The sequence below is a fragment of the Pocillopora damicornis genome, chromosome 9 (genome assembly GCF_964200805.1).
Source record: "Pocillopora damicornis chromosome 9, jaPocDami1.2, whole genome shotgun sequence".
NCBI lineage: Eukaryota > Metazoa > Cnidaria > Anthozoa > Scleractinia > Pocilloporidae > Pocillopora > Pocillopora damicornis.
Window position 1 is genome coordinate 6,109,693 of NC_142678.1, and position 14,344 is coordinate 6,124,036.

Here is a 14,344-nt window from a genome sequence, read left to right on the forward strand (position 1 = left end):
GATTAATAGACATCTTCAAATTATACTAACTAAAGTAAATTTCAAGAAATGAAAAAAATTTGAAGAAGGAATTTTCAAAAATTGAAAGTTTTATCCTGAAGCCCTGAACCTTTTCAACTACGGACTAGATTTACATTTATTCATGAACTTTTTCACCAAAAAATCCCATTGAGGACTACATGGCTTACTTTATTTTCTTGTCTAATTTAAGGCCGTAAATATTTTTCTACTAGAAACAACAAATTCCATCTCACTTACATTAAAAGTAACAGCGATGGAAACTTCAGTCACAGTGAACTCTGCTTTGCTGTTCTTTGTTTAGATTACATGGAAAAGTATTAACCTCTCTGTCGTGGTTCTTTAAAACGAACAGATAAGTGTTTAATAAAACGAACGAAAATTGACCGATCTCTGATAAAAAACAGGGTTGTAGCCAGTTTTTTGACTTGTTGAAAGCCTGTTCCTTAAGAAATTTCAATTTTTGTTTTAACATTTGCAAGAGTCATTATAAAAGTCAGGCAGGTGGTTGGTCACAATGGTTGGCTGGGCCTACGGGACTAGAGGCTGGCTACACCCCAAAAAGTAGGTCTAATGTCTCTAACATGTGGTCAGTATATTCGATAACATAATCACTGATGTTTACTTCGTCAAATTAAGCTTTAAATGGCAATCTTGGCACTGATAGAATTAGCTTGTATTAAAATGGATCAAAAAAAAAAATTAAAAACAAGTTTTTCTTGTAATGATAATCTCAATTTATCAAGTAATTCATGATGTAGAAGAGCCATATTCTAAAAGTCAAGTAGGTGGAAAACAATGGTAGGCCGGGCCTTAGGGGACTAGAGGCTGACTACACCCCAAAAAAGTAAGTCTAATGTCTCTAACATATGTCAGTAAATTCAATAACATCATCTTTGATGTTTACTTCGTCAAATTAAGCTTTGAATGGCAATCTTAGCACTGATAGAATTAGCTTGTATTAAAATGGATTTAAAAAATTATCAATTCTTCTTGTAAAGATAATCTCAATTCCACTGATCAAAATATAATGAAAGACTGTTTTTATTTCTACACCAAAGTAAAGTTACACATCTCAAGTTCCATTAAACAAAAAGTAAAAAGTAATGAAAAATAGCCAAAAACTTCCAAAATAGAGGGACATTTCAAGCTTCCAAGTTCCTCCGCCATTTTTTCATTCTTTTTGAGAAGAAAGAAAAGCCAATTTTTTATTTATGTGATTTAATATTCAAATTTTTCTTTCCTTTCCTATGAAGTCGAGAGTGACGTCATCTCCAATTAGCGAAAAGGGCGCCCAGTGTTTGATGTCGCGGAACTTGTCTGATTCTCTGAGGCTTTTCATGGCCAGGTTCAGTGACTCGCTTGCAGGTTTACCTTCTGCAAGGTGTTGATAAAAGCATTTCATGAACTCGAGAGTAGCCTCGTCATCAATCGCCCACAGGGACACCACAACAGACCGAGCACCAGCCCCCATAAAAGCGCGCGCAATGCCAACCACACCTTCAGCCTTGATCTCACCCCGACCACTGTGGCAGCAACTAAGCACAACAAGTTTGGCGTGAAGTTGAACGGTCAACACATCTCCAATTGTTAAAATGTAGTCCTCCTCCGTTGGCACATTAGATATTCGGTCTGGGTCAGGTGTAAGAGCAATTTCGCCAGTTTCCATACATCCGTGTGCTGCAAAGTGAACTAACGAAACGGAACTGAGTCTTTTCAACACCTCACGTTTCGTGGCCTGTCTGCCAGTGATTGGGGTGATATTCAGAATTTTTCCGATCATTTCTACTTCTTCTTTAGCAGACGGAAGCTGCTCGAGGGGTTTTTCTCCCTTGCTGTCAGTAACCTCGGTTACCCACGGATCTCCAACAAGTAACGCACCACTGCTTTTGTGATAATCATCTGCGCAATCGGCAATGAGTCTAAGACTTCTTAACGATGGGGCGAGTCGGATTCTGAACGATTCACACATGTATTTAGAATTACCATCCTTGAGTGCAGCGTAAGGAGCGAGCCACAGGGGTCCATCGGGAATAATGACTAGCTCATCCCCTTGAACCAGGTCAGCCACCGGCTTTATAACGTTATCATACAAAGTGCTCAAGCATTCGTTTTGTTGGATGGGAGGTTGAGGGTTGTGTTCTTTAGTTTTCTCATCCACTTTTGAATGGCTCTTCCTCAAAGCATCCAAAGATCGATTCTCACATCTCACGTTAGAACGAACACCAAGTTGTGTATAGACACAGCACATGAGCGACTCAAAGGACTGGCTAGCTCCACAATTCTCTAAAACAGAACCATTAAGTTTACTTTGTCTTAACTGAACTTGTTTTCCTAAGGACACAACCCAAAGATTGAGTTCAGCTTTGTCCACTGCCTGAAAGACAGTGCTCGATGGAACGTTTTTTAGAACTGCTAAATCTTCATCGCCTCCCTTGTGCTGGCTTGTGCCACCACAAAAACGGGATTCCATGAGGTCGGTTAGAGCTTGCGCTCGTCCTTTCTCAGCGGCAAGTAAAGACTCATCTATATTACCTTGCTCTACGAGAACTCTCCACAAACCCGTATACGCGTCTTGGTACCGATTTCGAAAGTTGACTTTCCACTCATCTTTAGATTTTAGAAGTACTCTCAAGGAATTGTATAAGGTTATGCTAACTTTATAATGTTCAACGGCTTTTGGCAGTCGACCCTGTGACTCAAAAACGCGTCCTATTAAATAGAACGCCAATGCCTCCAAGGATTTGTCTTCTACCTTTTTGGTAATTTCGAGCATTAGGTTGTATGACTTGTTAGCGTTAATCAAATCTCCCCGATAAAAGTATACATTGCCAAGATTGCCATGGGCACGACCCTCCCCATGCTTGTCTCCTACTTCTTTAGCTATTTTCAGATGTAAGTTGTGGTGCTCTATGGCTTTTTTGAAGGCACCCTGACTTTGAAAAGCATTGCCAAGATTGCCATAAGCGGTACCCTCCCCACGCTTGTCTCCTACTTCTTTAGCTCTTTTAAGATGTAGGTTGTGGTACTCTATGGCTTTTCTGAAATCACCAAGACTCCCATAAGCACTGGCAAGGTTGCAATAGGCGTTACCCTCCCTAAACTTGTCTCCTACTTCTTTAGCTATTTTAAGATGTAGGTTGTGGTACTCTAGGGCTTTTTTGAAATCACCAAGACTCCAATAAGCATTGCCAAGATTGCCATAGGCATCACCCTCCCCATACTTGTCTCCTACTTCTTTAGCTCTTTTAAGATGTAGGTTGTGGTACTCTATGGCTTTTCTGAAATCCCCAAGACTCTGATAAGCATTGCCAAGATTGCAAAAAGCACCACCTTCCCCATGCTTGTCTCCTACTTCTTTAGCTATTTTAAGATGTAGGTTCTGGTACTCTATGGCTTTTGTGAAAGCACCTTGACTTTCATACACATTGCTAAGATTGCAAAAAGCACCACCCTCCCCATGCTTGTTTCCTACTTCTTTAGCTATTTTAAGATGTAGCTTGTGGTACTCTTTGGCTTTTTTGAAATCACTCAGACTGTGATAAGCAATGCCAAGATTGCCATAAGCGTTACCCTCCCCACGCTTGTCTCCTACTTCTTTAGCCATTTTAAGATGTAGGCTGTGGTACTCTATGGCTTTTTTGAAATCACCCAGACTCTGATAAGCACCGCCAAGATTTCTATAAGCAACACTCTCCCCATGCTTGTCTCCTACTTCTTTAGCTATTTTAAGATGTAGGTTCTTGTACTGTGCAGCCTTTTTCAAATCACCTAGTGTGCCATAAGTGCTGCCAAGATTTCTATAAGCAACACCCTCCCCATGCTTGTCTCCTATTTCTTTGGCTATTTTTAACTGTAGGTTATTGTACTCTATGGCTTTTTGGAAATCCCCAAGACTCTGATAAGCATTGCCAAGATTGCAAAAAGCAGCACCTTCCCCATGCTTGTCTCCTACTTCTTTAGCTATTTTAAGATGTAGGTTGTAGTACTCGATGGCTTTTTTGAAATCACTAAGAGAGTTATAAGCATTGCCAAGATTGCCATAAGCAACACCCTCCCCATGCTTGTCTCCTACTTCTTTAGCTATTTTAAGATGTAGGCTGTGGTACTCTAGGGCTTTTTTGAAATCACTAAGAGAGTTATAAGCATTGCCAAGATTGCCATAAGCACCACCCTCCCCATGCTTGTCTCCTACTTCTTTAGCTATTTTAAGATGTAGGATGTGGTACTCTATGGCTTTTTTGAAATCACCTAGTGTGCCATAAGCATTGCCAAGGTTACTATAAGTAATACCCTCCCCATGCTTGTCTCCTACTTCTTTAACTATTTTAAATTTTAGGTTTTGGCACTCTATGGCTTTTTTTAAATCACCCATACCATGATAAGCATTGCCAAGATTACCATAAGCAACACTCTCCCCATGCTTGTCTCCTACTTCTTTAGCTATTTTAAGATGTAGGTTGTAGTACTCGATGGCTTTTTTGAAATCACTAAGAGAGTTATAAGCATTGCCAAGATTGCCATAAGCACCACCCTCCCCATGCTTGTCTCCTACTTCTTTAGCTATTTTAAGATGTAGGCTGTGGTACTCGATGGCTTTTTTGAAATCACCTAGTGTGCCATAAGTACTGCCAAGATTGCCATAAGCAACACCCTCCCCATGCTTGTCTCCTACTTCTTTAGCTATTTTTAAATGTAGGTTATTGTACTCTATGGCTTTTTTAAAACCACCAAGACTCTGATAAGCATTGCCAAGATTGCCATGGGCACGACCCTCCCCATGCTTGTCTCCTACTTCTTTAGCTATTTTCAGATGTAAGTTGTGGTGCTCTATGGCTTTTTTGAAGGCACCCTGACTTTGAAAAGCATTGCCAAGATTGCCATAAGCGGTACCCTCCCCATGCTTGTCTCCTACTTCTTTAGCTCTTTTAAGATGTAGGTTGTGGTACTCTATGGCTTTTCTGAAATCACCAAGACTCCCATAGGCACTGCCAAGGTTGCCATAGGCGTTACCCTCCCCATGCTTGTCTCCTACTTCTTTAGCTATTTTTAGATGTACGTTGTGGTACTCTATGGCTTTTTTAAAATCACTAAGACTGTCATAAGCATTGCCAAGATTGCCATGAGCAACACCCTCCCCATGCTTGTCTCCTACTTCTTTAGCTATTTTTAGATGGAGGTTGTGGTACTCTATGGCTTTTTTGAAATCACCTAGACTGCAATAAGCATTGCCAAGATTGCCATGAGTGTTACCCTCCTCATGCTTGTCTCCTACTTCTTTAGCTATTTTAAGATATAGGTTGTAGTACTCTATGGCTTTTTTGAAATTACCCTGACTGTAATTAGCATTGCCAAGATTGCCATAATTGTTTTCCTCCCTATGCTTGTCCCCTGGATTATAGAAGTCTATGACTTTTTTGAGATCACCTGAACTTGCATTAGCATGGTCATTGCTAAATGTAACATGATCTTTTTCCTCCATTGACTTGTCTCCCACTTGTCTGACAGACTGAAGCTTTAATGACAACAAGATCCCATTATTTTTGTCAATCTTTTTTCATGTTAAGTTTCAAAATGTGAAAGATTATTTTTCTGATCACAGTGGTATATAATAGTCCATTATTAGTTGCATGCTCGGTTGCCAAGCCTTTGAAAAGGGGTGTGGCTAAGGGTGACCCTGTGATGATGCAAACATTGCTGCTTTTTAAATGCAAATTATAAACTTTGTTATCATGCTAACAAGACACTGGTCTCTATCACAACAAAATCACCTTCAGTCTGACTCCAAATCAAAGGCTTAGAAACTAAGTACACAACTGTAAAATGGACTATTGGGAGGGCTTATGATAAAGGTAAATGTTAAATCAACATTCAGTCTTAAATTCAGTTATAATGTAAATCTACACCACAAAAAGTTATCTGTGTAAAACCTTAAATTTTAATGCGAAACACCGATCCAGATGTAGTTCCTTGTTTAAAAAACTGGGAATCACTAGCTCAATTTTCAAAGTGATATAGCTTTAACATCAGAGAAATGTCTTACAGCAGTGGAAGAAATGAGTATACAACACAAATATGTGCTTTTGGAAGTTGTTTTTTTCACATAGGAAAATACCATGAAAGTTTCCGAGTCTCTGAGAGGTGAAAAAAAATTTAAAGGAAAGAAAATCAGTATAACATATATAAGCATTACCAAGCTTCTTTTTCTGACTTGTTTCAAAGAGATCTTCTACCCATGTACTATGTATAAACTGGCTGAATATTGCCCTTGCAAACTGAATTCCCAGTTTTCTGGGAATTCCTAGGAATTCTCAAAAATTCCCAATAATGCATATAACCCTTGCCAACTTAATTCCCAGTTTTCTGGGAATTCTTTGGAATTCATTCAGATTTCAATGTGCAGAATCAACAAAAACAAAAAATAAAACATGAAAGTGTTGCTTGACAGCTTACATTTGAATGTTCACACACAAGAGATTTATCCAAATAAGTTACAATCACATAATGTCAAGTCAAAGCTTGTCTCTGAGAGTGAAAGGGTTAAATACCATTTGTATCATCATCCAAAATTTAATGATTCATTTTAAGACTATTCTTAGACAGACTATTTATTGCAATAAATATAATTTAAGATATTGTATTTTATGGAGAAGAATCAGCAGATTTTATTCACAATTTGTGTCAAACCAAATTTAATAATTGATTAGGACTACTTTACAAGAATAGCTGTAATTGAGGACTAATTCATATGAAGTTTTCAAGAAAAGAAAAATAAATCAAATTTCATTCTTATATTACTACATGTTGATGTTAATATACAATCAAAAATATTTTACACGTTAACCTTAATTAAGCTTGCAAATAAATTTCATTGAATACTAGAATTTTAGCTGGGATTTTTGAATTTTTTGTATTCATTTTATATTAGTAGCCTCAAATTTTTGCTTAAAATTCCCAGTAATTCTCAAACATTTATAGAAATTCCTGAAAATTCCTAGAAATTCCTAGGAATTTTTCAGATTTACAGCTTTTCAAGGAAAGTCATTGGTGCTCTGAGTTGGAATTCCAAGAATTTTTAGAACCAGAGTTGTTATAGTTGGGAATTCCTTGCAATTCCTGTTGTTATTATGCATATTTGACCGTTATTAAATTTAATTTTGTTTCACAGGAATTATTAATTTAATTTATCCTTTTCTTATTCAAGCTCTTTTTTTTTAATTAGCATATATATATATATGTATTTTTTTCTCCTTCCTATGTTGTAACGATTTTTGTGTGAGCAGAATAAAGGTTGTAAATTCAACAATTCCCAGTCTGAATTTACCGTAAAAATTTACACCTCTTATTCCCAGGAATTCCAAAATCCATTTCGCAGGAGTAGTCTTTTCACTAAACTAATGTACCAGTTGTGGCATGGATACTATGACTTAGTCATGGCTAAGAGGATTATCTCTTTATTAAGTCATGAGGCATTAACTTCTCCACACTTTTTAATCACACAAACTTAAAGTATCAGCTGACAAGTTTCCATTGTAATTAACACCCTTTTTGTATTTTCTCCCCTTTTCATGATCATATTTTCATTATACCTACAGGTTTTTCAAGGATACAAGTAATCCCTTATCACACCAAATGATTGCTTCTTCAAATCTCTTCAGTTCAACACAGGCAGTGGCTCCTGTGGGCAACAACACAAACAAGCATGTGATGACTATAGCTGACAATTTCAAGAAAGGAACCAGAAACCTGATTGAAAGCTAAGTTGTTACAGACCAGAAGAAAAAAACAAAACAAAAGAAAAAAACTAAACGGAAAAGAATAAACAGGCCCTATTAGGTTTCAGTTAGATTAGCTTTTGATAATTGAAACTTCTTAACCCTTTAAATCCCAAGATGTGATTATTAATTCTCCCCTCTAGCTGCTACACATTCCCTTCTAAAACATTTGTGAGAATTTGGTGTTAGGTCAAATCAAGACCTGTTTGCCAGATGATGTATGGATATAATAGGGAGAAGATACACTCTAATCACCTCTGAGATTTAAAGGGTTAAAGAACATTTTATAGGGACTGACAATTCCCATAAAATCACTAAGATATGCCAGGCAAAAACAGACAAATGAGACCCCTTTTTTCTCAAAATTTTTTAAATGGTAAATTTTTTAATTAATTTTAAATTATTTTAATTAACTTTTTTGGACCTAGGTTAAATTTCAACTTCAATCAAAATGCAACGCAAAATTTTATTTGATATTCAAATACTAGTTACCCTTTAGTTTGAGTTACATGAACATATTTGATTTAATCAATCAGTTAATGATCGATTCCTAGGAAGTGACCCAAACTAAGGTTTGAAGTTCACCAAGAATAAGATTTAATTAATATACATGCTGTCTCTTTAGCTACATTATAATATTACATGTATTCTAGCACTTGAAGTTGAGTTATACTTGATGAAAGAAGAAAGTTTCCTCACAATTTTGCATAAAGTTCTTACTTCTTTCTAGAATAGCTAGATGGTGACTAAATATATATGAAACCACCACCTCACTCATTGAGCAAAAGGAAACTAAAATACTCATGCTGAAATTTTGCTTTGCATTCACAATTTAGCAATGAGTTCTTCATCCAACTCAAAATAATATTCTCATCATAATGGAAAGTCATGGCATAGTTAAGTCAAGAGCTAGATTCAAATGTAAATCAAGTTACGTGGTCTCCACCTCTTAATTAAAGTCAATTGAGACCAGATTTAACTTCATCTATCCTTAAAGTGATGAGTTCCTTTTTTTATAGCACAGCTAGCTTTAATAAAATTACTATCTAACCTCTCACAATTGCCTTAAGGAAGGTTGGATTTAACTCAATGGCTGCTTCTGCATCTCTTCTTGAATCCTGGTGATTTCCTGTTTTGAAAATAAACATCTCTGATTAACTGTGCATATGGCAAACCCTGACCACCTTTACATTAATTTTTGGAAAAACTTGTGATGCTCATTAATATCTGGGGTAAGAGGTTACTTCTTTTTATGACTGAGAGGCCAATATTAGGCATACATTTTTCCAGAGAATTTCTCTTTGGGCACACATTCAAAATTTATTATCTCAGGCTTTCTCAGAAAACACTACTGACAGTCCTAAGCTTCAAAAGAGAAAAAAATGCATATTAAAGCTCTCATCTGATCTTACCAAGTTTAAAATGTGCTATAGCCCTGTTGTTGTACAGTTTGGCCTTCAGTTCTTTCTCATTGCAGTTCATTTTAATTCCTTTGGTGTAAAAATGAATAGCATTGATGAAATCTCCTTTCCTAAAGGCCTCATTACCCTGATTCTTACAAACATCAGCTGTGGCTGCAGAGAAAAAACGAAAAGTCATTTGTGTCAAAGTCTGTTGGTGGAGTGTATAAGCAGAGCTCACACCAAGACCTGGAGATTTAAGAATAAGTGTAAAAGAGTCCACTCCTTTGATTACATTTTCATAGTTAATGAGTCAGTTAATAAGATCAAAATGTTTCAATCATAAAAACCAAAAGCAATATCACTTATAATATAGAGAAATAGTTATTATTTAAAATAATAATAGGAATAATGATGAAGAAGATGAGATTAATAGTTATGATAATGCTAATGATGTGGGTGACAACAGTCAGGTAATAATGACGATGAGAATTAAGTGTCACTCAATTTGAAGCAAACCCCTCGGCAATTAAACTTTTGGAAATTGGTTTCCTGAAATTCCTATCCCCCCAGGAAAAATAAAACTTGTGACCAAGTTCCCCACCTAATTTTTATAATCAGCAAAATAATTAGCAACCTGACTTTCAATGTATTGACCAAGCTTCAAAACCTAGACCTTGTACACTTTTTCCTCAGTAAGCCTTTTGTTAGTGAAAGTGTGCTACCTACCCTAAACACCTCCATATTCAATGATACAATGCTTGCATTCTACTGGAAATTAGTCTTGACACTTCTGTTTCAAATTCCCCAATGCCAGTCAGCCAAGGTTCAATTCCCTCCCCCCCCCCCCCTCCTTGGCTTTACTTATAAGAGTATAACCTTATGTGCTTTGCACTCTTAAAAAGGAAATAACAAAGATTTCTGTGTCATAGATCCTCTAAACAAACAGCATATTGCAATCAGAGAGGAGAGTCATGACTGGCCAAAATATAATTTACAGTTGTCATACAGTGTACATCCTTCTCCACATCTGCTTACATTCTTGAAACTGATGAAATAGAAATCGTTTCAACAATAACTGAAGCTGAAGTTGAACACAGCTCACCTTGTAAAGTGTCCTCATCAAAATCAGGTGCATTTTCTTTGTCAGGTAAGTCTTCATTTTCACATGGCATTTTAATTGGACTTCTTTCTGTAGCCATAGCAACTGTAAGAAGATGCTTCTTACAAAAAGTTGCTGTTTTAAGTTATCCTAGCCTGAAAAAAAGATGGTTGCAAATGGTAACAAACATCAGCTCAACATTTTACCCAGTTGCAAAATAATTATTTTTTCCCTTCTGAGAATAGGGAGCACATACATAGACCACAAAATCATAAGTAATTAACAGTAATAGAATACTAAAAGTAGCAAAAGAACAAAAGATATATAAACTGAAGAAAACAAGCATTTGTTTTTAAATGAACAGTAATTCACTTCTAATAAAATACATTGGTGATTGACTGACATTATAAATTGGGCAAACATCAGCACCTTTGTGTTGCACGTTCATTTAATTTGTTACAGAAGCAATTTAAATTATTTAAACTAAGAGGCTGTAGGTAGTTGATTAAAGTCTGTAATTGAGCAGTGGCCCATCCAGGCCCTGAGTTTATAATCCTGGATTCCTCACAGGAAGCAACTGGGAGTGACTACCCAACCCCCCTGGAGAGTTACCACTCCATCCCATGGTTAGCCACCCCCTCTTCCCCCCCTTCCCCCCTATGGCATTTCATCAAACTTCCCTGACTTATTTCTACCACCCATTTATACTTCTAGGTGGAGAGGGACTCTGTGGAAGAAAAGTGTTTTGCACAAGAACAGAACAGCATAGACCTGGCCAGGTTGCAAATGCAGACCTCTTGACCCTAAGTCTAGCACAGTCCAGGTTACAAATACAGACCTCTTAATGCTGAGTCCACCTCACTAATCATATGCAAAAGGCCACCATCTCTCGACAAGAGGGGAGAGTTTATGCTGAATCCTCTCTCAAAAGAAACAAATTTTACAAAACCAAAATAAAATTCTCTTATTTGATCTTTTAATAGAGATTTCTGGTCAAAACTTACGAAAAATGTTATATGTCTTTTATTCAATTTCCTTCCAGTCAACTGACACCTATATTCATAAAGATGGGTATTAGTTCAACTGTTGCACTTATCATAGGAAAAATTTTAACAGTGAAGTATATGCACTTAAGTTTGCTGATGTAAGTTGAAGTGGATCTTAATACTGTACAAGTGTTGAAATTTGTGACCATAGCATGCAATCTGTGACGAAAGGCTTACGCTCGAAATGTCAGCCTTCACACTCTTTACGGTGTCTCAAATTTACCTCAAGACTACCTAGCCATATAATAACATAAATTGTTATATACCTAGATTTTCACTCAACAAAAAGAGCACTGTAATTGGTTGATTATTGGCCATGTGCCCCTGACCAAATTCAAATGTATCCTGACTGAGATATAACTGCGCAGTTGTTGCCTGTGCACCAAATACAACAGCACCTGACTGTTTAAGGGAAATTCTACATATATTATAACAAAGCATTTAATATATAGTCCCTCAAGAAACTAGTTAGTTTTGTTTTCCTGAGAGTCCTGATGTTTCCCAAAAAACATCAGAACTCTTGGGAAAACAAAACTAACTGTTTCCTCAGGACCATATATTTACTTTATATTATCACCAGACACATACTTGCATGTAGCCACAAACAAAATTAAGCCAGTTTTGGTAAAAAAAATTAATCAGAAACATTCAGTTGATGTGATTATTCAGTGATCACATATTGTTCAGCAGTCTGTAAAACTTTACTGATACCTGAATCAATTATTACAAGTTGATAAATTGGATTCCTAAATATCGAATGCAGTTAATTGAAAGGACGCTTGCAATAAATTCCTAACCGATATTTGAAGAAAAATCAAATTGTCTTAATATTCAACAAGGAAATCAGTAGAACAGTACAGTTTGACAGGAGAATCTAAACAGTCTATCAAAAGAAAAGATAAACCAACAATAAAATGATGAACAAAAACACATGAAATTTGTAATCAAATGCATCGTAAATACGGGAGCAAATTAAGTTAATCATATAATTAAGCCCGACATGAAAGCTAGTGCAATTAACATGATTGTGTGCGTGCTCCACATCACACGCAAACGAAACTGAAAGTGTTTCGATCATCAGCCGGGCCCTTGCACTACATCAAATCGATAATTTGCATATTCCTTCTAACTCTCCCGAATTGCTTATTTTTTCCAAGGTAAATGCCAGAAATTGCCAGCGAATTTTTGCGAATTCGACAGTTGTAACTTGTTCATGTAAGCTTAGCTTAATTACTTTTTAAGTAACACGAAGCGGCAAATACAATTAAATCACGCCAGAATCAAGTAAAAGTTAGCAATCCACGTCAGTTAACTGCAGGAACGTCTTTCATTGCCGGAAATCAGAGAAAATTAGGACAGATTAAAACAATCGAAGGAGAAAACACGAAATAAAAGTATTTACCTTACATTCGAAAATCTGATACAACTATGTGTTCCTACCTCTGTCGCGGAAATGGAAGGCATGTTTGGCTGTTTAACGACCTTGCTGTAACAAGCCAGAACGGGCAATGTAGAAGAGAACACAAAACCAAGATGTCGGACCAACAAGATATATATTTTTAATAAAAGAAAACCGATGTGGTCAGCGGACCACGAGGTCGTGACAATGTCACGCAATATTGTTACACTTGCTTCCTCAATCCGTCATGGCAATGTTTCAAAGAAAGTCTATAAGACTCGAAAGCTATGTTATAGAACGAAGAATCTCAAAAGCATCTTGTGCAAATGTCTTGTGTAAGCTTGAAGCCGGAAGTGCTTTAGCTGAAATTGCAAAATGTCTATATACATAAAAATTAATTATTTCTAGTGCGCTTCTCGCGTTCTTCTAAAGTCCACTACATTATTACATCTCACTTTTACATGTTCTCAATAGCACTCTTAACATAGGACATGAGAGGTAAGTCTTTAAAATATTAGAGACAAATTCCTTGCGGAATATAATCCATCCCATAAAAAAGTTTTCTGCAGCGTAAACACAGACTGTTATTTTTCGTACTCTCATTTTCTGATTGCATACCCTTTAGAGGACTTTAGAGCCCGGAGGGTTTGTGGCACTGTGCTAGTTCAGGAGATACGTTTCCAGTTTTTTTTTCTTTAACTTAAAGGAGTTTTTTTTTATTTTCTTTATCTGGTGGTGACATAGCTGAGCATTTTTAAGAGTTGTACCGTATTTTGACTAGCCCTATGGGCTCGTCAAAAAGGGAGTGAAAATATTAAGCAGTACTACAGACCAAAAAGGCTAAAAAAGTTAGTTATTATTAAACTACTTTTTTTTTTTAATATTTCTGCCAGTTATTTCTGCTCATTTCTCATTGGGCGGGAAAAGTCAAGCGGATAGAGAAGTGCGTAGCCAACCGTTTAAACAGGTTTTTTTTACAGGCAAAAAATATATACACTTTCGAAAAATGGGGTTAAAAGAAAAAAGCAGCATTAGAGGCGATGAGATCCATCCCTTCTAATGGCGAGGAATACAGCCAATGCACAAAATGCAAAAAAGAAAGAAATCTTTCGTATCATTGGCATTGAAAGCGGACGCCAGACTGAATTGACATTGTAGTGGTATGGGATTACGTCCTTGAAGTGATAGTGGATTAATTGTAACCAACCATGAAGCTGTCAATAAACTGTCGATTAGACGTATGATTGTGATCTGCGATCACAGTTCACCAACAAGTCTTGCACAAAGTACAGCACAGTTATGAAAGGTAATGAAACGGAAGGTAGGGTAACCTCCTTTCTGTTTCACCTTTGTGGGAGGGGTGCGGCTACACGTAGGCTATCTGAATAGCTTCGTTAACAACATGGAACTTCATCACAGTACAGAGTAACCTTAGCTTTAAATGTTAATCGTCAAGGGTCCCAAAGGTGTCCGCCTAATAGAGGTTTCCCTGTATACGTGACCAGCGAACTTTTTCTTTCATTACATGAAAAGCTCAAGATTTCCCTGAAAACTTGCACACAAGAGGAGAGATTCGAAGTTTTTCCTTTAATTTACGTGACGCA

General features: G+C 36.8%; 1 protein-coding gene across 1 annotated transcript; it reads right to left on the reverse strand.

Moving 5' to 3' along the window:
- Positions 1–1,044: 1,044 nt before the first annotated feature.
- Positions 1,045–12,909, reverse strand: LOC113683282 (uncharacterized). The gene is made up of 7 exons (XM_089182092.1): positions 12,782–12,909; positions 11,300–11,348; positions 10,299–10,450; positions 9,206–9,367; positions 8,845–8,922; positions 7,629–7,696; positions 1,045–5,569 (listed from the first exon to the last, which is right to left on the reverse strand). The coding sequence occupies exons 3-7, from the start codon at positions 10,393–10,395 to the stop codon at positions 1,247–1,249; spliced, it is 4,728 nt and encodes a 1,575-aa protein (XP_089038218.1). The 5' UTR covers positions 10,396–10,450; positions 11,300–11,348; positions 12,782–12,909; the 3' UTR covers positions 1,045–1,246.
- Between the last annotated feature and the right edge of the window lie 1,435 nt (positions 12,910–14,344).

What these genes read in the sequence shown, in the direction of transcription:
- LOC113683282 (XM_089182092.1), bottom strand. Translation starts at nt 10,395, where the DNA reads ATGGCTACAGAAAGAAGTCCAATTAAAATGCCATGTGAAAATGAAGAC. An exon ending in CCTTAAGGCAATTGTGAGAG is followed by an intron (nt 7,697 to 8,844) that starts GTTAGATAGTAA and finishes TGTTGCCCACAG; the next exon opens with GAGCCACTGCCTGTGTTGAA. An exon ending in GGTGTGATAAGGGATTACTT is followed by an intron (nt 5,570 to 7,628) that starts GTATCCTTGAAA and finishes ACATGAAAAAAG; the next exon opens with ATTGACAAAAATAATGGGAT.